Source organism: Scyliorhinus canicula, chromosome 6 (genome assembly GCF_902713615.1).
Source record: "Scyliorhinus canicula chromosome 6, sScyCan1.1, whole genome shotgun sequence".
In the NCBI taxonomy this organism is placed as follows: Eukaryota; Metazoa; Chordata; class Chondrichthyes; order Carcharhiniformes; family Scyliorhinidae; genus Scyliorhinus; species Scyliorhinus canicula.
In genome coordinates this window covers 215,875,021-215,901,665 of record NC_052151.1, presented here as the reverse complement: position 1 = coordinate 215,901,665, position 26,645 = coordinate 215,875,021, and the positions used below count along the sequence as shown (strand labels likewise).

The following is a 26,645-nucleotide window of genomic DNA, read 5'->3' as shown; positions in this document are numbered from 1 at the left end:
TTCCTGTAACGCCTACAGTTAACCCACAGTTCGAAATGCAGAGATTCCCATGTTTTCGCAGCTTTCCGTCTCCATTTATCTGTATATAGAATGTCACCCATCCTCTCAGTTGCACCGTTGAATATTATTGCACCATTGAATTTACATGAAGTCATAATGAACATGGTAGGGGTTACTGTTGCTGAGGACTGCCATGTTTTCCATATAAAGTATGGAAAAGTAAAAAATAATATTAGAACCTGACATAAAAGTGAAGCTTTGGAATCGACAGATCATTTGATATCTCACACACTTTTCATTGAAAGAAATTTACGAGAAGCACAATTGGGAGAACGGTGATGAGCAATGATCGCTTTCAAGTACCCAAACTGTATTTCTGCCTTTGCCTGATTGTCCAGCTCAGCAATCGCTGCAACGGGCAGACAATCAACTTTGGAGCACGCATCCTTGAACCGCATGACAAAAATATACTGTCAATGATTGGCGCAAAAGTACAAATAACAGAAAATAACGTTTACCTGTTCTTCTAAAGAATTAACATAGGAATTAGGAGTAGGCAACGGAGGGACGGGGTGACTAACAAACGGTCACTTAACCATACAGTAATAAATATATTAATTCAGCTGCGTGCGAACATGAGTAGTTTCACTTCTTTGGTCGTGCTTCTTACCATAAATGGGAGCATGCTACTATAAAATTACTGGAACCTTGTCAGGAAAATACGACGGAACAATATCCTCGATATCGTGTTGCGAAAACTGGGTGGAATGAAATGATCCACACTCTGTCGATAATAATTTGCATGGAATTACATATTTTTTTCATGGAAATTCTATTGCTATTGTAAAATTACAGAGTTCTTTGGATTTTTATTAGAAAAAAAATCACGATATTCCACTGTGTAGATTTTACTTCTGGCTAAATCTCTTTCAAGATGGAAGAATATGATCTTAAATAAAAATGTCAAAGTTTTAAAGTGCGAATTGCAACTAATGTATTTCGATCAATTAATGTCGATGATCACACCAGTTTACTTTTTGAACTACTTCCTGAAAAATGGCTTGAGAATTAAATCAGAGTTAAATTTAAAATGGGTGTGAACAAGAAAGCGGGTTATATTTATTCAGTTTTATGAACTTCCCGCTGTTGGATTAGTGGAACATGATTTGCGCTGGATACTGTTTGGAATGTGTCACGCCCTTGTTGTGCAAATCCTCTTAGATTGCTTTGCCAGTTTCACCACAGTTCCTTCAGCTCGCAATTAGAGTTGTATAAAAATAGGAAAGGTGCAAATAAATCTCGAGAAAAGTGCCTACCTGAGTATTTTGCATTTCTGGAACACTGGTAGTAGCTTTTGGACGTGCTCGCTATCCATGTAACAGTAAACCATGTTCAGTTCTTCGATAATTTCACTGGGTTCCAGGACAGTAGCCAGCACACTGCAGTCCAAAACACTCAATCGAACACCGCCAAGATCAGTTGTCCTCATTGAATCAAAAATCTCTCGCATGAGCTGTGTGTCCTGGGATTCAAATAGAAGGTACAACGTGTTCAAGAGTTTTTTCTTGCTGCCCTCACCGTGCAATTTTTTGAAATCATCTTCCAGATGCTCCCTCAGCCAAACGTTCACCTGCCTGGTCGAATGTATAGGGAAGTTACACAAATCGGTCGCTAGTGGTTGCGCTGAATCCTTGGCAGATAAGCCAATGAGAAAACGCAGAAATATTTCATACCGACCGTCACTGTTACTGTATGCTTCATTCAGAATGGATTTAATATCCTCTGGAGATTTATTCAGAAGGACTGAGAGAGCTCCGAGAAATTCTTGAATGGTGAGGTGAGGGAACGTGTAGACAGCAACCTTGGAAGACGAATCCTCCTGCAATATTTCCATCATAAACCCTGACGTGAACTGTGAAGGCTCGAAGCCGTGGCGACTGAAATCATCTTTATAAAATACCAGCTTTTTCTTGGTTATTCCCTCATAAGCCATTGCGCCAATCTTTAACAAAAGTTCACGGCGGTTCTCTTTGTCACAACCCCACCGCGTTAAGAGGCTAGCTACATAGCATGAAAACAAATGGGTAATGGTTTTAGGCAGCGAGCTTTTGTTCTTTTCGGCTGTTGCAAAGTGAGGTTTGAGTGTCGAACAGATGACCCAGCAGTAGCAAGGACTAAAGCAAAGAGTGTATAAGATGTTATTCTGCTCGACGTAGGCGAAGACCTCATCTGCAATTTCTTTTTTCCCGAAAAACTTCTGGAAAAATGTTATTCTTTCTTCCTTAAAGAACCCCAAGATCTCCGCCCAGAGATTGACTTTAGCTTGATCTAATGATTCCAGTTCGGTGGGGCGGCTGGTGATGAGCACGGAGCAGCTCTTTAATAACTTCTCCTGCACCAGACAGCGGACAATATCGGAAATTTCACACAGACAGTCGGTATCGAAACAGTAATACTCAGTAGCTGTATTTCTTTGTCGGTCACTGAAATCAATAGTTTCTTTAAATTCGTCCAATCCATCAAACAGTATCAAGATATTCTTTGGTTCTTTCCAAACATCCTGAATGTAATTCTGGAGATAAGGATATAAACTGGTAACCATTTGATTCAGGCTTGTCCTCTTTGTTACAGCATTCAATTCCCGGAATTTGAAAAGAAATACGAAGTTGAACTGTTGATATATTTCGCCTGCGGCCCAGTCATGGACAATCTTGTGCACCATGCTGGTTTTACCAATTCCAGCAACGCCTGTTAAGACAGATGTTCCTGATAGGCTCGTTCCACCAAAACTACTTCTGAATAATTCATGAATCCGAACTTTCTCCAGCGCTTCTTTAATGTGTTGCTTTTGCCACTTTTCGTGCTCTTTCCCTCGGGAAAGCTGTTCATGTTCTACAAGTGATCGCTGACGAGGGGAAGATATAACGTGTAAATCTATATATTCGTCGGGCGCAGAAATGGCATCTGGTTCATTTGCCGCGATCGCTGTCCTTCTCTGCTTCAGCAGCGTTTCTTTGTGCAGCCTGTGGATACCTTGGAAAAAAAACATTTCCAGCCACGGGAAAGTAATAAGTTAAATAGCGAAGGAAATAATTTGGAGAAAAATGTTCGATATAGAATATAATACGTAATTTACTGTATAAACTAATAGACGGGGGCTTGTGTAATAATTTATGGTACATTCCTACTTTTCGTTTCGCAAATTTGATGTTTTATTTTGCAGATCAAAAGGCAATTAATAGTGAACCAATATTTGGCTGTCGTTCTGGATTCGCATAAATCGAATGGAAATGTTCTTGCCCAGTCACGCCATTGGGTCAGATATTGATTGCTTTTTTAATGGTAATACGTCAATTTTATAATCACATGCTTACATATGTTAATTATTTTGTTATATATTGATACATTAAATAGACATTTTTTAGCTGCCAAGTATATGAAATAATGGCTCTGGGTCATTCATACAGTCCTTTGGTGTCCGTTACCAGTAACATTTATAGGCAGGTAGAATATCCAGCATTGGAAATTGACCAATTTCATTTTACATTTTCTTTATATTGCTTTCCTAATGCTGCAAAAAAATTTCATCATCACATCTCCATTTTCATTTTTTGTATTATAAACTGCTTGATCGTTGGTTAATTAGTGTGAAAGGGAGGGAGCCATGTCACAATAACATCACACTATTTCACACAAGGGCAATTGGGTAGAAACGAAAGGGAAAATGCTGGAAAAACTGTTTCGTTTCAGATTCCAGCGTCCGCAGTAATTTGCTTTTAATTGGGTAGAAAATTGGAAATGAAATTCTAGGAGGCAATGGTTGCTGTAATAATTTACACAGCAACATCCTCCATTATCTGTCAAGTTTTTTGTTTCCTATGGAATTACAAACGAATTATATTCACTATATCACACGACCTCTGATATACTCCGAGTACACCTACATATCAGTAATTGTGATTTTGTGTCTGTATTAGACTAAACTGATGTCGAATAAATAACTGAAAGACAATCCCGAGTACTGAGGGTTTTTGCTATGAGGCAAGGTTGTATAGGTTAGATCTTGTCGCAATGGAGTTTAGAAGAACGAGAGGTGACTTTGTTGTGTCTAGTAGAATTCTCAGGGAGATTTGCAGAGTACATATTGAGAGGTGTTTTCCCTTGTGGAACAGCCTAGAACCAAAGGGCCTAATCTAAGTGTAAGGGGTCTCCCAATTAAGACAGTCGAGGAGGAATGTAATCTTCAATAGGGCAGTGAATCAGTGGAATTCTTTACCGCAGAGAGCTGTAGAGGTTGGGTCGCTGAGTATGTTCAAGGCCACACCAGCAAAGGAATGGAGTAATGGGGATAAGACGGAAAGTGGAGTGAGCATTATATCCCTACAGTGAGAGAAGGAAGCCATTCTGCCTATCGATTCTGCACCGACCTTTGAAAGAGCGCCCTAGCTAGTCCCACTCCTATCGCCCTATTTCACTAAACTCGTAACCCCACCTATCATATAGATCGTTGGACCCTAAGGGGCAGTTTAGCAAATCCAATCTACCTAACCTGCATAACTTTGGACTAAGGGTGGCAACAGAAACACGCGGGGAAAACCCAAGGAACATGGGGAGAAGTTTTAAGTTCCACACGGACAGTCAGCCAAGGCGGAATCGAACCACGGTGCTTGGCGTTGAGAGGCCAACCGCCATTTACACTGTTTCCATATTTATTCCAGTCCGCTTCATGAACTGTAAGGATGCAAACGAATTGGAAATGCAAGACGAGAGAAAATATATCAAGAAACTGGAAAAGCGTATCGAAATCAGCATAAATCTTGTGCTTTTTAATATAGTCGGATAATATGATCATAATCAATGAAGACATCATAAAAACTAACAACTCACTTAAATGCCTCAACATTTAAAGGCAAACAACGAAATGCTCACCATTCTAATCAATTAATTTTCTCAAGTATTTACAATTTATGCAGGACAATGCCAAAGTGTTGTACTTCCAGAAATGAACATATTTAAGAGTTGAATCGATAACAAGTTTCCAAGCTATCATCCTCACTTAATAGGATTAAGAGGGGTAATGTTTTGCTCTCTTTGAGAATTAAGTACCTTGAGGCATAGTTAGGGACAATTCTCCAGGAGTTAAGATATGAACTTCCTGTATGAAAAGATGTAAATTCCTGCTGATCAAACGATAACTTAAAAGGTGATTAATATTAGTCCTCTTAACACGTGGTACTATATGCTACTGGCAAATGGATTTATTAGAGTTCGATCATAACCAGGAATGATCATGTTAACTGCAGGAAAACGCTCCCATGTCAACTTTACATATCCATGTTCATTTCGTCCACTGACATGATTGATTTATAAGTGCGTAATATAATTGGCGTAATCGGGAAGTTTTTCCTCAGTACCCCTATTCATTTATCAGGTGCTCGCACTCATGACTCGGAGTAAGAGGGTTGTCTATTTAGAAGTACCCCGAGATCACAGCATAACAGATCACCTGCTCCAATAGCCTCCGACACACCCATACCTACAGTCACAGTTTCAGAAGTTATGACGGCCTTCTGGGAAGTGAACAAATGGAAATCAATGGTCCTTGACTGAATCCCTGGTCATGCACTCAGATCCTATGTGGGCCAACTACTGGGTGTGTTCTCAGAGATCTAAACGTCTCCCTATTCCGTTCCAAGGTTCCCGACTGCTTCAAGAAGACCACTGTCATACCGGTGTCAAAGAAGAACTTGGCAACGTGCCTCAATGGCTACTGACCAGTGGCCCTGGAGTCTATTATTATGAAGTGCTTCGAGAGGTTAGTCATGAGAAACATCAACTCCAACCTTCCAGTTTTCCTTGATCTTCCGCAATTCAGCTACCGCTACAACGGGTCTACCGCAGATGCTATCTCTCTGGCCTTACAATCGTCCCGGGAACATTTTGACTACAAGAAGATATGCATCTGATTACAGTTTTTTGACTACAGCTCTGAATTCTACACCATAATCTCAGCTGAACATACCAAACTCCTGAACCTAGAATTCGACTCCCTGGCCTATGTTCTGCAATTGTAAGGATAAACAAGGACACCTCCTCTACGATTGTCCTCGATATCGGGGCACCGTAAGGCTGCATACTTAGCCCCCTGCCATACTCCCTATACACATATGACTGTGTGACAGATTTCCGCTCCAAATCCTTCCACAAGTTTGCTGATGACAACCGTAGAGGATCAGATCTCCAACAACGACGAGTTAGAGTACACGAGGGAGATAAAGAACTTGGTAGCATGGTGCAATGACAACAATCTATCCCTCAATGTCAGCAAAATTAAGGAGCTGGCCATCGACTTTCTGATGCACAGTGTCATCCACGCCCCTGTCTGTATCAATGGTGCCGAGGTGTAAATAGTGGACATATTCGAATTCCATCGCCAACAATCTGTCCCCATCGACGATAGGAACAAACTGACACAACAGCGCCGATAGATCTCAGGAAATTAAGGAAATTCGGAATGTCCACAACGAGTCTTACAAATTTCTCATCAAGTACCATAAAAAGCATCCTATCTGGTTGCATCGCAGCTTGGCATGGTAACTGATCGGCGCAAGATCGTGAGAAATATTTCGCAGAGGTTATGGTGTAGAATTCAAAGCTGTAGATAAAGAACAGTCGTGGGCACAGTCCAGTCTATCACGCGAGCCCGCCTCCCATCCATTTAGTATGTCTGCAGCTCTCACTGCCTGGGGAAGGCGGACAGTATAATCAAAGACCCCTCTGCCGGGGTTATTCTCTCTTCCAACCTCTAACATCGGGCAAAAGATACCAAAGTTACAGAAAATACACCAATAGATTTTTAAAAAGCTTCATCCCCACTGTTACCAGACTCTTGTATGAACCTCTTCTCTTAGGGTCTGAACTAATCTTTTGAACTGAACTGATCTTCCTATGCATCTCCTCTACAGTTGTAGCACTATATATGGTATACTTCACCCACTGCCTATGTTTATGTATTTTCATTGTGTATCCTCATGGTATTTATCATATGTTCTATGTTTTCATGTGCTGAGCGATCTGCTTGGACTGTACGCAGCACAATACGTTTCACTGTACCACAGTACACATGACAATAAATCTGAATCTAAATCTAAAATCAAGGCTAGTTGTTGTCCTTTGAGATTGCTTCGCGTTGGTGGTGTGGTCTTTCGGATGATACACGATGATTTTCTGTCGTCTCGGTCGAAAATTAAAAATCCAATGGAATGATATTAAAACTGTCTAGAGCAGTTACGCCAATGTCCTGTCAATTGGTTATTTATTGCTAGTTTTCGAATTAGTTATATGGTGGCACGGTTGCATCGTGGTTAGCACTGCCACCTCAAAGCACCAAGGACCCTGGTTCAATTTCAACCTTGGATGTTTTTCTGGAGTTGACACATTCTCCCTTGTTTGTGTGTGCTCCTTCGTTGATTCGGTTCCCTCCCACAGACTAAAGATTTGCAAGTTAGGTGGCATTGGCCATGCAAAATTGCCCTCTTCGTGTCCTAGTTACTTGCGGCTGCAGGGATTGGGTGGGGGAGTCAGCATATGCAGGGTACTCTTTCGGAGGTTGTGTGAAATGAAATAAAATGAAAATCACTTATTGTCACAAGTCGGCTTCAAATGAAGTTACTGTGTAAAGCCCCTAGTCGCCACATTCCAGCGCATGTTCGGGGAGGCTGGTCCGTGCAGCCTTGATGGGCAAATGCCTCTGTAGCCACCGAAGTTGGCCATTCCCTGAATACAAAATGGAGGAACGCAAAACATATAGGATAAAATGGACAATGTTTGCAGCGCCAGCAGGCTGCACCTAGCAGGTGTAGATTCTGTCTGCTAAGAAAGCAGACAGCACAGAAACGAACATTCCGCATACTAATGAGTCAATCTCCGGGATAGTTTACATGAAAATGAAAATCGCTTATTGTCATGAGTAGGCTGCAAAGAAGTTACTGTGAAAAGCCCCTAGTCGCCACATTCCGGCGCCTGTCCGGGGAGGCTGGTACATGTTAATGGAACGATTCCAGAGACAATGGACACAAATGGGGAAGCAACTGCAACATTGTAAAGGATACCAGACACTCAGGCACCAACAAGGTTCGAAAACAAAGAGCCTGAGAGCCCGCCCAGTAGCTAAGGAACAGCCTCAGTATTGGGGGGATACAAAAATACCGATTGGGAAGAGACCCAATCGATACCAAGCAGGTAAGGGAGCCCGCCCAAAGGGGCGCGGATCCCTGGGACCTATAAAAGACAAGTTCCACACATGGTTCAGTCTTCTCGTCCAGCCCTCCTCTCTCCTTGACCAGCACTCCTCCATGGACCAGCACCTCAACCAGCTTTTGCCAAGAAGACCTTGAACGAGAGAGAGGAGAGGGTTCGGACAAGAGCCGCCAGCAAGTAAGTGTCTCACAATGATCGCTACCAGAGATAGACACTCCTGACCCCTTTTAACTTATACCAACCTGAAGTCTGCAGACCAGAGCAGAGAAAGAGGCCTTGTTGCCTGACCCGGCAGTTCGTTCGAGATAAGTATTAGTTTATTTAGCGGTCGGAATAGCTTAATCCTTTTAGCGTGTGCATGGGTAGTTATTATAATTGTATTATAATAAACTCAGTTGTTTGAACTTACTAATTGGTGTATGGTTTTATTGCTTTGAACTTCACCTTGAACTTGTGGCGGTCTCTTAACGATACCTGGCGACTCCAGAGCTAAGTAAAGAAACAGAGCCAAATTGAGTGTTAAGCACACTCACCCAGAACGACCAACATTTAGTGGCAGACTCTGACGGGACTCGATTAGAAGTGGCCCCACCACTCGGAGAGAACCCAGAAATTTGAATTGGAACTCCAATTGGGAAAAGGAAAAACCACAAGTGTTCAAGGTGTTCAAATCAATAACGATAATACGGAAGTGTGTTTTTGCATGCATAACTAACAGGGTTGTAAGGTTAAACTGAGAGATTTTTGTTGGGTCAAACTGTCGGGAGTTTTATAATCGGAACATAGCGATAGCCGTACCCGTATTATAAAAGCATTAACTTATCATCCCTCGTTCCAAATGAAAGAGAGCTTAGAGAAAGGGGAAATGGCCATGCAGGCAATGGAACGCCTCATGAACCCAGAGCAGTTCGTGGTCGCAGCGCCCAACAGTAGCAGAGTAGGCCAGTGTCCCGTATGGGAGCTGGAACTCAGGAAATACCTCAAAGGGAAAGGATGGCCCCTTTGGAGTGAGTTTTGTTTGAATGAGGAGACAGGCCCCGGGAGTATAGGACATACTTGGTGGGAGAACCTTTCTCAAATTCACAAGAAGAGTTTAGGAAAAGCATGCAAGCCGATGGCAATTGTGTCCTGCTTGGCACAATTGCGAGGCACAGAGGAGGTTGTTTGGACGCTCCACAAAGAATTAGAGGAAAGGAATAGGATGAGTCAAGTGGATGTCAGGGACATCGAAAAGGAAAACCTAGGTTTGAGACAACGACTGGCAGGAAGGATAGAGAGGTGGATGATCCCAAGAGGGCACATCAGTCTTGTCTAGCCCTTCTGAGCAGTTCTCAATCCCAGTTTGAGAAAGCCTATCAGGATGTGCAGCGCGCAGTTCTGATAAGGGAAGATTCAGAGAAGCAGGTAGAGGCACTGCGAAGGCAATGCTCTGACCTAAAGGCAGCTGTAAGAGCACTCCATGCTGCCACCACTGAGCAAAGGCAAAGCACAGTGGATCACGCGAAGTGTAGGAAGCAGATTGCGCAGCTGCAATCTCTGCTTTCCTGACAGAATGGGTTCCAAGAAACATTTGGAACCCAGTTAGATAAGAAAAATGCCCCAGATTGGCAAGAATTGAGCTAAACAGCGCAGCACTATGTTCAGGGAACATGTGCGCCAGCAGCGCAACAGAAAAGGAAAGCGCCCCATCCCCCCACGGATCAGATAGCACCCACACCTATGAACCCAGTCACCACCCAAAGAAAGGCAACCACAGAAGGTGCACCCGAGGTAACCTACACCACCCCCTTAACTGTAACACAACTCAGGGACGCGAGTGAGACAACCACCCCGTTCCTCCCCACTGCAGACCCCCACCAATTTTTCGCCGCGAAATTGAAACAGCAGGCTTCCATGTACGGCCTGGACGAGTGACAGCAAGTGAAGCTCACAGTTTTGAGTTTAGACTCATCGGTTGTAGCAGCCCTCCCCGACCCAAAGAACGTTGGAGGAGGCGCATTAGAGGAAATGCATACATCTATTTTAGAAGCGATAGGGTACAATAGAGGAGACCCAGTCGAAGGCCTAAATAAGTGTAGGCAGAAAAGGACAGAGCATCCCACAGCATTCGCAGGAAGGCTGTGGATTCATTTCACTGCCGTTTTTGGCGATTTAACCCGCGACAATATGTTTGAATGGACCCGCACCATAATCTCCCACGCCACAGATGCAGGACAGAATGTCTGCAGCAATTATGACCCCTCAGAAAAATGGGTTTGCAAAAGATTGTCCCGCGCTTGGGAACAATCCGTCCTAGGCAAGGTTAAAGTAAAGACCCCAGAAGAAGCTCAGGCTGCAGCAGATATCCAGGCAGTAAGAGCGCACCAAAACCCCGCATGGGTAAATGAAGGAAAGAACAGCCCGCCCCCCCCCCCCAAAAGTCGCAGGAATGTTACAACTGGGGACAGTTAGGGAATTTTGCTCGGGAATGCAACGGCCCACAGAGATCTCAGAGAGGCCAGCAGACAGGCACTCTGACCAGGAATAAAGCAAAGCCAATACACAACATGGAGACGCAGTCAGGACAGACCAATGTGGACGGGACGGACTGACGGTGTTCGGGCTCCCCCACTTGGGTCTGTGACACCCTCTGGGACCGATCCGGAAGGCCGGTGGTCACAGCAAAAATTAGAGGGAAGCCCATAGAATTAGTTTGGGACACAGGAGGGTCCCGCACAACCATTAATTCCTCCACTACAGCACAGGCAGACACGTGGTCCACCACATCCACAATTACACTCAGCGGATTTACAGGTCACTCGCAGCAGGGACACATTACAGCCCCTGTATCAATTCAGCTAGGGAATATCTCCACCAGACACCCCGTTGGTTTAGTTAATCTGCCCCGCACAGCAGAACACATACTGGGCATTGACTTTATGAATGTCCACAGCCTGACGTTCGATCCAGTCAATCAGTGTGTCTGGAGAATGGCAAAATCTGACAGAGCACCCGCAACTCTCACAGTGGGAGAGTATGCAAACAGGATTAGCGCCATAGGCGACTATTGTTTCGACCCGACCACGCTTAGCACGGACAAACAGGTTAGGGCAGTTTTGAACCGACACAGGACAGCATTTGCCAGTCACCGGCACGACTGCGGCAGAATGACTGGACACGTTCAAGTTACTGGACCTGACCCAAGACCACAGAGACAGTACCGATTTCCCCTAGAAGCAGAGGGAGAAATTGGAAAAGTTATAGAGAGCTTATTAGAGCAGGGTGTCCTTAGGACAGTAGCCTCTACTTATAATGCAACTATTTGGCCAGTGAGGAAGCCCGATGGATCATGGCATCTGACCATAGATTATCAGGAACTCAACAAAGTAACCCCAGCAGTAGCCCCCACGGTAGCAACAAGTACCGAGACCATGCTCAAGCAGGGACTCCACTCCAAATATTTCACGGTATTGGACATTAGCAATGGGTTCTGGTCAATCCCATTGGCAAAGGCATGCCAGTACAAATTTGCCTTCACACTTAAAGGACAGCAGTATACATGGACATGCCTCCCACAAGGATTCAAAAATTCACCCTCCAATTTCCACCGACAGCTGGCAAATGGATTAGCAAAATTTTCCCGACCCGAATGTCCGGTACAGTATGTGGATGACCTATTACTGCAGACAGACATCACGTCAGAGCACATCTGTCCGAACTCCTGGAAATTTTACAAGAGATTTGATGTAAAGTTAACCCCAAAAAGGCCCATATATTGGAGAATCAAGTAATGTATTTGGGTACAGTCATCACGCACGGCAAACGCGAGATCGAGTTCAAAAGAATTGAATCGATTGTCAAATTGCCCCTTCCCCAGAATGTTTCAGCCCTCCAGTCGTTTTTAGGACTGGTTGGGTACTGTTGGAACCATATCGATGGTTTTGTGACAAAGGCAGCCCCACTCTCAGACCTCCTTAAGAAAGGAGCCCCTTGGGAATGGCTTCCGCAGCATACAGAGGCTGTGGAAGAGTTAAAATAAAGGCCCTTAGCGCAGCACCGCGCTACAAGTTCAAAACCAACTCTCCCCCTATGCAATAGAGGTAGCTAGCACCGATCTGACCCTCTCAGCCGTGCTCCTTCAGGAACGGCACGAGCAGCTACGACCAGTGGCTTATGCCTCACGACTTTTAGACCCCGTAGAACAAGGATTTTCAGCCTGCGAGAGGCACCTACTAGCAGTTTTTTGGGCAGTTCAGTACTTCTCGTACATTACCGGACTCAATCCCATCACCATTTTGGCCGAGCACACCCCCACACAGTTACCTTTAGACGGTCGACTGAAGGACGGTTCAGTGAGCCAGATAACAGCAGCTAGGTGGACACTACTGTTACAAGGACGGGGCATAACAGTTAAACGGACCAAGACACACACATTTTTAGCGGACAACCTACAATACCCAGGACAACCCCATGATTGCGAGATAGTAGCACCACTCCACAACACAGGACCATTCATTGCCAAAACGCCCCCCAGGAAGATAGGGAATTCAAGCCAGAGCCCCCAGCACACAGACACGTGTGCGCCATTGAAGATATATGTGGACGGTTCATCCACAGTTTTAGATGGCGAACGCATCACAGGATGCGGGATTTATGTTGAAGATGTGCAGGGTCGCGCACTAGAAGAGATTGCATTAAAATTACCAGGTCACTTAAGTGCGCAGGCAGCAGAGCCCGCGGCCATTGCGTATATAGTGGACCACCCAGATTTGTTCCCCAGCCCAGCAGATATATACTCGGACAGTTTACATGTCTGTAACAGTAACAGACTTTCTACCCCTGTGGAGGACAAGAGGTTTTGTCTCCGCAGACGGGAAGCCCCTTCCATCAGCCCCATTACTCCGCCATATCCTGGAGAAGGCAAAGGATAGGACGTATGGCATCATTAAAGTTAGAAGTCAGCATAGGTCATCCCCCCCTGGAAATGTAAAAGCCGACGCACTGCCAAATGCAGGTTCCAGGCGAGGTCACTTTTGGACACCCCCAGCTAGCGCACCAGCTAGCGCCCCTGTGAGTGCAGTTCAGGTCTCACAGACAGAAATCGAACATTTAGTACAGGCACAGAAGCAGGACGAAAATCTCCGGTAGATTTTTAAAGGAAACTTTGTGGCCCAGTACGATAAATTCAAACACGCTTTGACCACACATGAGGGTGTGATCATAAAAGATACATTGTATGTGGTTCCTGAACAGGACAGGAATCAAATGATTGCCTTATTCCAAGATAGTCATGGACACCAAGGGATCGACCCTACCACAACACACCTTAGACAACTCTGCTGGTGGCCCAACTTAAGACAAGATGTAACCCACGGTATAGAGAATTTTTTAATTTGTGCGCAGAATAACCCGGAGAGGTATTCAAAGAAGGCATAACTCAGCCACATTCGCCCCGTTAATGGCCGCTGGATAAACCAGATCGATTTTATAGGACCATTGCCCCCTTGCAGGAATGGCTATAAATATATTCTAGTTGTCATAGATACCTTTACCAAATGGGTAGAGGCATTCCCTTCACGCACCAACACAGCAAAGACAGCTGCAAAGATCCTGACCCACCACATCTTTACGAGATGGGACTCCCCAGGAGTATAGATTCAGATCAGGGATCTCACTTTACAGGACGGGTCATGAAGAACGTCCTGACCATATTCGGAATAAAACAGAATTTTCACATTGCGCATCACCCCAGTCAAGCGAGATAGTAGAACGCATGAATCGGACCCTAAAATCGACCCTTAGGAAGATGGTACAGGAGAACAATTCGAATTGGGATTCAGTGCTCCCATTCGCTCTAATGTTCATTAGGAATACTGTTTCATCATCTACAGGTTTCACCCCACACACACTCATGACCGGACGCCCTATGAAAGGATCAGAATTCCTTTTAGGTCTCGACATGACCAGCCCAGAAGTGACGGCCCTCACACACGAGAAAGCAGTCAAAGAATTAGTTGAGACTGTAAGGTCTGCACAGTTAGCAGCCGCAGTAAAATTGGGAAAAAGACGGAAACAGAACAGGGCCTGTTTCAACAAGAATGTACACCCCACAGAATTTCATGTTGGGCAACAGGTTATGCTATCTGTTTATAACCCCAGCACGTTTTTGGCTCCTAAATTTTCTGGCCCGTACTCAATTTCGGACAAAATCAGCCCCTCAGTATACAGAATAAAATACCCACACGGTAAGACTGCGTGGTTTCATATTAACCAGCTAAAGTCTTATGGAACACAGTCAAACCACATGCACCATGTCCTGCTGGATGCAGTAGAACACCTCGCCCCGCCCACAAGAGACACATTTCCACCCTCTCCCTCACAGACCATTTCCTCATCGGACTCGACCTCGACTCAGCCCACTGACTTCAGACCACGCCCCGGAACGCCCACAAGCTGCCACAGCAGAGACAGTGACAGTGACTGTGAGACTGAGGACAGCCACAGCACTCCACCCTACAGCCCCCACTTCAGCGACTACGACCCCGACTCCAGTAACCCCATGGAGATCACCTACATTAAAAATCCGGACCCACACCTACACCCACCACCCAACACTAACGACCCCGACACTGCTCCTTCAATTTTAGACCCCATGATTTGGCACAGGGACAATTCTTGGCGACTTGTCCGCAATGACGAGAGTGACCCCCGGTCTCACAATGCAAAGATTGCATGCCTGATCCATACAAGGGTATGGGATCCGGGAGAAGAAGATGACTTGATGTCTGACTCCCGACACGGCAACCCCTTTGCGACCCTGTTCGCAGAGAATGAACAGAAGTGAGGTGTCCAGATGATGTAAAAAGAGAAACCGCTTCAGAGAAGCGCTGTCCTTTCTGATGGAACCTGCACGTATGTTTGTTTGTCTGTTAAATGTATGATTTGGAGATTGGCCACTTACTTTTCAGCTGAAAAGCTTGTGACCACCTCACATGGATGTTAGTTTGTCCGCCGATATTTCTGAGAACTTCACTCAATTGAAATGTCCTCTGCAGAACCCACAATGTTCACGACTTGTCTTCTGTTTACAGATGCTGGAGCATCTTGGCTCCTCCCTTTTTTTTAGGTGCCCCTCTATTCTGGAAATAGAGGCTGCAATTCCACTACGACTACATTCTTGCCCGTCCATTTCAGGTTGCTCAGGCAGTGGAGAAACGGCATTGAGGACCCGCCCTGTCTGAGGACCACCTTTGGTCAGCTAAGCTCGGGTACAGCACAACACGCACTACCCGGGGATCCCATACAACTCTTTCCCGTCGTGGCCCATACTCAACTCATTAGACCTTTTATTTCCAAACCTTGGTTTCATTTTTGTTTAAGGTAGCCCTTCGGACGCCACTCCATATGCTATTTACATCCAAGAACATTTTGGGATGGTAAATTTCAACACTCTGCGAGATGGCTCGCACTGGTTTAGTATTTAAGTATATGTCTGGTCCTAAATCCGCTTTTTGAAAAAAAAAATGAGGGAGTCACATGGAGGTGACCATCATAAAGGGAAAATTGGAAGAAGAGGACAGATATACTTAAAGTCAAGATATTAAGCTGAACACTAACAGATAATATGCTTGATCCCTTTAGCTTTCGGACGTTCAGGAAAGGAACCGAAGCAACAGCACAGCAAGTTCCCAGAAGAGAAGAGAAGAGAAGAGAAGATGAAGAGCACTCGAATTGCTATGTTTTTAGCTATTGTGGAATTACATAGAATTTACAGAGCAGAAGGAGGCCATTCGACCCATCGAGTCTGCACCGGCTCTTGGAAAGAGCACCCCACCCCCTATCCAAGGTCAACACCTCCACCCTATCCCCACAACTCAGCAACCCCACCCAACACTAAGGGCAATTTTGGACACTAAGGGCAATTTATCATGGCCAATCCACCTAACCCGCACATCTTTGGACTGTGGGAGGAAACCAGAGCACCCGGAGGAAACCCACGCACACACGGGGCGGACGTGCAGACTCCGCACAGACAGTGAACCAAGCCGGAATCGAACCTGGGACCCTGGAGCTGTGAAGCGATTGTGCTATCCACAATGCTACCGTGCTGCCCTGTGGTTGTGCATGGATGCGGGCCCCCTTTCCCAGAGTACAACGTTTGCTAACTTCTCCCAAACCCAGACCACCCCCAGCCCAGTCAATGGTAACAGTACCCCGACCTGGTGTACCAGATTTCTGACATGGTACAACTTGTCATATGTAATAGAATCACTTTTAGTGATTGCAGTCCACCTAAGTAAAGGTAAAGGGTTATCCTGCCGTTATTTCATAGCCGTAAGGAACTTATCTTGTTTTAAAAACTAAACCAGGAATTCAATAACACGTGCAGTTTAAAGAAAGAAAGGTACCTTCCAAATTACTGGGCACTTTTGATTCAATCGAACTCCACCTTGCTTCTTTTGGCAAATTGCAACCTATTGATACATGTTAATTGCACATTGGTCATGAATAAGATCACATAAACAATGAATAAATTGACCTGTTTACTTATTCCACTGCAGATAAAATACCTTTTCCTTGTATTTCTGTCAGTATTCCTCTCAACTTTGGCTTTGTGCTCTGCATTTTAACGAATATTTCCCACAATACTCTCCCTGCTTTAACGTCACTTTTCAAAACATCGTTAAGAAGATCATTCGTGGCTTTTGTATGATCACCTTCATGTATTTGTTGCTTGATAAGCTGTAAACATAATGTAAACAATTTCTGACAACTTTCTTGTGTTCTATTTCAATTATTTCTGAAACTTGTCATGCAAATGGATACCAAAATTGCTTTGAACTCTGGCAGTGGGAATAAAATTTGCAAGTTGGAGTTACAATGATTACGGATCATAATTGTAAAAACTTGGGACAAAATATGAAAGCGATTTTAAGGAGGATGCATTATGGATGGTTGATTGAGAAAATAATTCAAATATAACTTATTGTGATATATTTTGCTTTGGTCAAGCAAATGAGTAACAGATATTTCTGATTAAATCATGTGTGATAAAGAGCAACGGAACAAAAAGATTCAAAACATAAAGATAAGGAAAATGACGAATGAGGCCAAAAACATTTTATTGAGACACGAGAGCAATCAGCGCAGGTGCAAGTAAAACGATTAGTCTTTTGGAGTGTGGAAAAAGAGGGACCCAGACGCATACAAAGATAGACACACAGATGGAGACACACGCACATCAAACTCTCTCTCCCTCACTCACACACAGACACACACACGTCTCACACACTAACACAGAAACGTAAACACACCTCTATCACACAGACACACAAATATATGCACAGGCAGTCGGGGGCTCATACACACATACACCCCTCTCTCACGCACTTTCACATATAAAGACATCCCACTATCACACACCAACACCCACATCGGCGCCCACAGACACACCTCTCGCGCACACATATACCCATTCAAATATTCACATACCCACACACATACAAACACACATGCACAGACATACACACAGAAGCACACTCACACACCAACGCGCATGAACACACCTTTATTTCACAAACACAAACCTCTCTTTACAGCCGCACACAAACACACACCTGTCTCTCACACCTACACTCCCTCACCTCTTACACATATCCACACTCACGCACACATACATTGACACACCCACACACCCCTCTCCCTCACAGATATGACAGTGTCTACCACAAACACACGCACGCACAAACACATCCTAATACATCCCCACGCACTCACCTTTGACACACCGACAGTCACACGCACACACACCTGTCTCTTACATATAAACAAACACTCACCCCGCTCTCGCATAAACACATACACCCACTTCTCTCACAAATACACGGACACATACCCAGAGATCCACACCCCTTTCACAGACACAGAAATGCAAACAGTTGCACGCACCTCTCTCTCACAGACACATACAGGCACATAGCCATCTTTCTCTCACAGAGAGGCACGCACATGCACATCCACTCACTCACTCAGCGGGGGCTGTTTAGCACAGGGCTAAATTGCTGGCTACGAAGGTTGGCCAGCAGCACGGTTCGATTCCCGTATCAGCCTCCCCGAATAAGCGCCGGAATGTGGCGACGAGGGCCTTTTCAGAGTAATTTCATTTGAAGCCTACTTGTGAGAACAAGCAATTTTCATTTTCATTTCATTTGATTTCATTTCAGTTCTCTCTCTTTCACAGGCGGAAACATGTGTGCACACATCCCTTTATCACATGCACACACAGACACGCACCCCTCTCTTTCTCTCTCACACCTACATACAGGCATACACACAGAAAAACAAACACACACATCCCACACTCTCTCAAGCACATGCATGCACAATGACCCTTCTCGCACAGAAACACTCAGCCATACCTGTCTGTTGCATGCAGACACAGAAATACACATACACACGCACGTATCACTCACACAAATTGCAAGCATACTTAGCAATCAAACACATACAGTAATACAGCCACACACACTTACAACTATCCAACACACATCTACACACACTCACCTCTCATATACGTGCAACCCCATCACACACAAACACACGAGCACTTCCCTCACACACACATACACTCACCACCCTCTCTGTCACACATGCGAACCCACAACTAAACACACATCACACCTCTTTCACACACCCACGCAGTCATGCGCACATACCCGTCGTCTAACACAAGAACACAAACACACATATTCAGCTCCCTCTCATTTACAGGCACAGATTTATCTCTCACAAAAAATCATACCTCTCAAATACACCCATACACAGATACACACAGCCCTCCTATCACACATGCACACTCATGGAAGCACGCCACTCATTCATGCTCTCTATTTCCATCACAAGGAAACATAAACACATAGACACTCATCAGTCTCTCACATGCGCATGACACGTACACTCAATCCACTGCAATAAACAGTCACACAAACATCTCATTTACACACAGGCACATACAAACACATCTCTCTCCAACACACACCTACAGACAATCACCCCTCTCTCACATACACAGAAACAAAAACACTCACACTCACACCTCTCTCACATACACACCAACACACACTCAATTCACACACTCCGCTCTCTCACACAGCGTCGCCTGCACCTATTTTTCTCTCCTACACTTATAAATATTCACTATAATTGTTGACGGTGACACAGAATTCATGGAATTTATAGAATTCAGCCCATTGGAGATGGAGCATCGTGGAGGCCCTGGATCATATCGGGTCAGGTCTGCTGATGATATGCAAACGGTTTCTTTTGTACGTCCATTGAGGCCCTCATTGATGCTGCTGACGTAGACTAGCATTTTGGCGTCAAATTGCACCCAACACGATTTTAGCGGAACATAATCTCCATCTAATTGTATTTCACGATTTTGGCGTCAGCCAATGGATAACCCTACCAAGATCTTTATCTTTATTGACAACCGCGATTGCCCCGAAAAAAATCCGTGTTGTAGCGACCGGGAATTGCCACGAATGTGCCACCGCTTGGCCCAGCAAAACCAGCAATGCATTCAACATTAATTTGTTCACTTCAGGAGACCTCACGGGAATCTCGCCACAAATAACGCTTAGCCAGCCACTTTGCCGGGGCCGCGCTCGCCAGTCCCTCCACTAACGAGATCGAGCAGCACTCAAACTGCACTTGCTCAGCCAACCGCAGCCAACTTGCAATATTGGTGCCATGGAGACGCTGAACAGGGGAGGCTCATGATAGCAGGTCAGGAGGGATAGCCTGTTTCCCGGGGTACCGGAGGCTGAGCCACAATGTAGCCAGTGCTGCTTGGGATGAGGTGGAGGCAACGGTTAGTTCCAACAGTATGACCAAGAAGACTGCTTAGCAGTGAAGGAATAGGGCAAAGACCTATACGAGTGAGTAGACACCAGCGCGCCCCACCCATCCCTCATCGAAGCATAAATCCCAACTCCAAGTGATCCCCAGCGCTCCCACCCCCCCCCCTCCCCCTCAAGCCCCGTCTTCAGACCCCCTCTCCCACCATTAAACCACGCATGTGGCAAACAATGCTCCCTCTGTGCCTCCTCACAGTCGGCGTAAGAGGGCCCAGACTGGCTGAAGGGTGCCAGACATTAGAATCCTCACCTCCTTGAAGGAGCGGGACCTCAAGCTGACTGGATGCACAGTGGAAGGTCAGTCACCCACGTGGAGTCTGGCGGACGCTGCCGACGTGAGGAACCCCCGGGTTCCTCCCGGGAGGCCTCTCAAACGTGAGTAGCGATTGCCTTACTGACTGACCCATTCCTCCCACTGACCACATGTCCGAGAATGCCACCGTGGTCGCGGCACAGCTCCCAAGCCCACCCTCAACCATTGCAGACACACAAATCTCGGTGGGACATGTTAGTGGTCATGCTACTGGGACGCAATCTGGCGAGCACCACACTGCTGATGATGTAAAACAGGAGGAACCCCCATGCGAGACAGCAGTCGGAGTTCTGCTGGATCCGAAGACCCAGTTGGATCCCAGCCTGGTGCTCAGCCTCTGGAATTGGATTATGTGGAGCTAATGGAGACGATTTGGGCAGGCAGGACATTCAAAGGGAGATGTCAGTGTCTCTCCAACAGATTCATAGCCGATTTGAGTTGCAGAGGCTATGGGTGCAGGAGATGGTGCTGGCAATGAGTAGCAGCTCGGCCAACACTTCTGGGTGGCAACCGCAGTGGACAGCCTGGTGCACGACACTGGCACCATGCGTTAAGGTGTCCAAGGTGTCACGCACTCGGTGACAGCCATGGCTGAGGGTCCCGGCAGAATGCCCCAGTCACAGGGGAATATCACCCTGTACCAGGCCGACCTTGATGAGGTACTGCGAAAAATGTCCCACTCTTGCTGAGGTGCTATGGAGTTTGTCCCAGTCACTGAGCAGCATTGTTGAGGGCTCAACACCATGATGCTGTCCATGGGGAACCGCCAGGTCTGTCAGAGTTGGACGATGCAGGGGTAGCCAGGGCTCGAACCTGCTCGAACCTCCTTCCGAAGGTGAATCTTAGGGCCCTCTGGGCACTGGTCAGAATCCAGGCTGGACCCGTCCCATGGAGTGGTGACAGAGGGCACCAGCACTCCTGAATTCCAACCGTCTGATCAGGTCATGTCTCACTGGCAGCACACGGGACACGATGGCACGGATGTGCATGTGAGCCGGGACCCTCTGGAGCCAGAGGCCCCAGAATACATCCGCCAGACTCATCGAGGGCCATTAACGAGGTAAGCAGCTTGCTTCCTCAACCTCAGATGTGCATTCTGGGGAAACTCCAAGACGTAGTGATAGAGATAGGAGGGCCTGCTGCGTCGAGGATCACTGAGGGCACCAGGTAGAAGATAGGGGAGAATAGCTAGGAGGTGGCGAGGGGTGGGGTTGGGGGCCTGGTGGGTTGGAGGCGGCAATATCCAGAATGGGGTATTGTACAGCAGGTTAAACAACGTTTTGCAATCGGACTGTTTGCCCATCTCTCAAGGCAAATGCTCCCCCTCCCCCACAACGTGGCGTTCATGCAGCCTGCGACAATGGTCACTTCTCCGGAGCTGTGTTCGAGTGTTGGCTGCTGCGTGTGTAGTGTTGCCTGCCGCAGGATCCGACATTGTCTATGCATCAAGGTGCAATTGGAATGCGAGACAATGTCTGCCACATGCTACGTGGCCCGTCCCCCACGGGAATGCACAGCATATGTCAAGTGCTCACTTACCCATGATTGCCAATTCCTTATTAGTGATAGCCTTCAGCCATGCAGCTAGAGACCTCAACAGGCGGTGGGGTGGTGCGTGATCGGTGGGGCAGACGGGCAGGGCCAAGTGTTGCCCCCGGATTGGAGTTGGGATCCAGGGCTTGGCATGGTGGTGCCGTGAGCGATTGACGCCCCCCCCCCCCCAGTTGCCCACCCCCACCCTCCCATGGCGGCCCACTCCCTGCCAAACACTGAGGTCGCAAGCCCAGCATACCCGGGCTCTTTGCCTGTTAGGAAAGATGGCTATTCACCTCCTGGGCACCCCACAGAATCCCTTCCACCAGGTTCACGTTTTCCAAAATCAGTGCTAAGTGGCGCCAGCCTAAGCACTTTCTGGGGAGGCTGTTGAATAACGGGAGGCCGTTGGATATGGGGCCTTTCTCGTTGATACTGTAGATATGGGACGGAAGTGGTGATAATCACTTTCTCGCTGCGCTATGGTGAGATCCTGATGTCACCTAGGGAAGTGGGCAAGTTACATCGCAAACTGTTGGGCGCCCAGCATGGATCTCAATTTTGACCCCTTCTGCTCTTCACCGACATTGTTACACCTGAGGCCGAATGTAATGAGGCCGGAAGATCATGCCCTTAGTTTCTGATGAACATGGAAACATAGATCATGTGTAAGTCGTGGATTTGAATTCAAATTTAGGCATACATTTGAACCGGAAAGGAAGGAATTCTTAAGATGGATAAAGAAAGGAACAGCTGTTTCTCATCAAAAATATGTGGATATTTACATTACATCCTGGAAATGTACCGCAGCTATACATTTTAGGCAAAAATATGTTGACACAAGTGTTTGTGGACATAGTTGTGATTCTAACATTCAGTCAATCAGGAAATTAAATGAAAATTGCAATATTCAAAACCGGCAGGATTGGAGTATATTGGCTAATAACGTACCAGACAAAGTATACATTTCCTTTGTTGATTCAATTACATCAGCTTAGAAAAAACAATTAGTTATCTCGAAAGGAAGAAAGTCATATTGAAAATAACATTTGAATTAGAACGTTTTGATTTGTATTTTCCAAGTGGATATTATGAAAAACTCCATGCAATGTTTTATACTTTACTTGATATCCCTGACTGCTGATGATGTTTTCGTTCAGTAAAGCCAAAGCAACACCTTCAATGAAGTCTTCAATGGCGTCTACCAATCTCTGACGATAGAAACGTGTAATTGCACCGAGTTCATTATCTCTGAGATTTGACAGGTACTCCTTGATTTGCGCCTCAGCATCTAAAACAGATAGCGAAAGGAGAAAAGTGAGATCCAGCACTATAACCTCATTAGAAAGAGAAAGTGCTTGAAAATCTCAGCAGGTCTGGCAGCACCTTTAGGGAGATAAAAGAGCTAACGTTTTGAGTCTGATGACTGTTTACCAAACCACTATAATCTCATTTTTCTATTCGTTCATAAGACATGGCTGTTGTCGGCAGACAGTTATTTCACACCACTTAGGGCATTTCACATTGCCATTCAACTGGAGTCACATATAGGCCAGACGATGTAAGGGCGCAAGATTTCCTTCCCTAAAACACATGAGGGAATCAATTGGGATTTTACGACAATCGATTCAAGGTCATCATAAGACCGTTTTTGTCCAGATTCTTCAACATTGGTTCAAATTTCACTACATGCCACGGTTGGTTTGGAATTCAGGACCCCAAGAGAATTAATTGGGTCTTTGGATTACTCGCCGTGCAGCAAATCTACTATGCCAGCCCCTTTCCTCTGTTATCACCTGACGTTTCCTCATCGTAATAAAAATACTGGTTCGCTTGTCTTTTCATTATTGGGTCAGTCTGTGGTCTTATGTTTTCTCAGAATTAATATTCAATGTGCATTCTATGTTAAATAATGTAGAACCGACAATGTAAATCATTTTGGAAGCAGTTAGGACAATAGAGTGAAAAGGGTATTTGGAGGAATTGACGATTTGTCATTTATATTGAATAAAGATGCAAGTCTCATAATGGGCCCATATGATTTAGAAGTAAAACACTTCCCTCGCACATCGCCTCTAAACTTTGCCCCTCGCACTTTAAAGCTATGTCCCCTCGTAATTGTCTCTTCCAGATTGGAGAAATAGCTTCTCACTAAACACTCTGTCCTTGCTTCTCGAAATTTTTTAGACTTGTATCTGATCGCTCCTTAACCTCCGCCATTCCAGTGTGAACAAATCGAGTTTATCCAACCTGTGCTCATAGCTAATGCCCTCCATACCAGGCAACATCATGGTAAACCTCTTCTGTATCCTCTCCAAAACCTCCACATCCTTCTGGTAGTGTGGCGCCCAGAATTGAACACTGTATTTCAAATGTGGCCAAAGTAAGATTCTATAGAGCTACAGCATGACTTGCCAATTTGTAAAATTAATGCCCCGGACGATGAAGGCAAGCCTTCTTAACTACCTTCTCCACCTGCATTGCCACTTTTAGTGACCTGTGGACCTGTACACACAGGTAGCTCTGCCTGTCAATACTCTTAAAGGTTCTGTCATTTACTGCAAACTTTCTCCTCTTTTAGATCTTCCAAAATGCATTACCTCACATTTTTCCGGATTAACCTCCATCTGCCATCTCTCCCCCCAAATCTCCAGCAGATCTATATCTAGTTGTATCCTCTGACAGTCCTCATCACTATCTGCAATTCTACCAACATTTGTGTCGTCTGCAAACTTACTAATCAGGCAAGTTACAATTTCCTCCAAGCAGCAAAGGACCCAGCACTGATGCCTGCGGAACGCCACTGGTCACAGTTCCCCATTCATAAAAGTACTCTTCCACTGCTTCCCTCTACCTTCAATGACCAAGCCAGTTCTGTATCCATCTTTCCAGCGCACCTGTGATCCTGTGCGACTTCACCTCTGTACCAGTCTGCCACGAGGGACCTTTTCTAAGGCCTTCCTGAAGTTCATGTGCAGAACATCTACTGCCTTACCTTAATTAATCATCACTGTCACTTCTTCAAAAACCTCGATCAAGATAGTGAGACACAACTTCCAGTTCATAAAACCATGCTGCCTCTCGCTCGTGAGTCCACTTGCTTCCAAATGGGAGTAAATCCTGTCTCGAAGAATCCTCTCCAATAAGGTTCCCACCACTGACGTAAGGCTCACCGGCCTGAAATTCCCTGGATTATCCTCGCTACCCCCCTTGAACAAAAGAATATCATGAGCTATTCTCCAGTCCTCTGGGACCTCACCTGTAGCCAATGAGGATTTCTGTCCAGGCCCCAACAATTTCCTTCCTTGCCTCCCTCAGTATTCTGGGGTAGATCCCATCAGGCCCTGACACTTACCTACCTTAATGGTTTTCAAAACGCCCACATCTCCTCCGTTTGATCTCATTTTTACCCAGACTATCTAGAGTCTAGACACAGTTCTCAGACTTATCATCCATCAAGTCCTTCTTTTTGTTGAATACTGATGCAAAGTACTCATTCAGTACCTTGCCTATTTTCTCTGGTTCAACGCAGAGATTCCCTTCCCTGTCCTTGATTGTGTCAACACCTTCCCGGGCTATCCTCTTGATATTCATATGTGTGTAAAAAGGCTTGAGATTTTCCTTAATCAGGTTTGCCAATGACTTTTCGTCATCCATTTTAGCCCTGCTGACCCTTGCTTACGTTCCGTCCCACTTTCCTTCTGTTCCTCGCGGGATTCGTCTGTTCCCAACCTAATGCAGCTTTTTGACAAAACATCGCATGCAGAAAGCGTAGAAAAACGGGAGTTAAAGCCAATCAGGAGAGAAAACTCTCTGAAAGTTGTTCCAAGCGGGTTGAGATTAATCATCACAGTTCCAGTACATCACTGCGGGATTTGATCATGGCAGTGTCCGGAGCAGAAATTTTCAGCTGTTCGATTAATCTCAGCAATGACCTCTCCTCCATCATGAGGTCAGAATTGTGGGTTTTCACTAAAGATTGCATATTGTTCCGCACTCTTCAGAATCTGAAACTTTCTATGTCCAAGTTCAGCAAGATCAGGAAAACATCCAATCTTGGGCTGTCACGTAGCAAGTAGCACTTACACCGCAAACTTGCCAGGCAATGACCAACTCCAGCAAGGTAAAATCTACCCATCGATCATCGGAATTCAATGGTATTAACATAATTGAATCTGCCCACTATCCACCACGTGGGTGTTGCCATTGACCGGAAATCGAAGTGGATCACCGCAAAGAAACATAGTGAGGTTGAGAGTGGATCCGAGTATAAGTGTTCTGCACTGAGAAACTCATCTCTTCAGTCCCACAAACGTGTTCAGCATCTACAATCTACAAGTCAAGTGCGATGGAATATTTCGATTTTCTGCCACGCCAAAAGATGATATGTTTAACAACAGCCAGGACAAAACGGTCCGATTGATTAGTACCTCTCCCATTAATATTTTCTCGCTCCACAACTGTCGAACAGTGGCATCCGCGTTTACCATCTCCAAGACACACTGTACGAAATCTGAAAGTCATCTTCAGCAACTCCTTCCAAATTCACAAGCTCTACCATCTAGCACGAAAGAGGCATCAGAGACATGGGGCAAGCACCATCTGGAATTATTCCATCACGTCTCTCACCATTCTGACTTGAA

General features: G+C 45.6%; 1 protein-coding gene across 11 annotated transcripts in view; it reads right to left on the bottom strand.

Moving 5' to 3' along the window:
• LOC119967870 (NACHT, LRR and PYD domains-containing protein 3-like) overlaps window positions 1–26,645 on the bottom strand; it is an 85,932-nt gene that overhangs the window by 20,939 nt on the left and 38,348 nt on the right. For all 11 annotated transcript variants that reach the window (XM_038800942.1, XM_038800940.1, XM_038800949.1 and 8 more), the window contains 4 exons: window positions 23,127–23,293; window positions 16,809–16,980; window positions 16,647–16,712; window positions 1,317–3,033 (listed from right to left, as the gene is read on the bottom strand). In XM_038800942.1, the coding sequence (XP_038656870.1) occupies window positions 1,317–3,033; window positions 16,647–16,712; window positions 16,809–16,980; window positions 23,127–23,293 (2,122 nt within the window). The remainder of the gene's footprint in view (window positions 1–1,316; window positions 3,034–16,646; window positions 16,713–16,808; window positions 16,981–23,126; window positions 23,294–26,645) is intronic.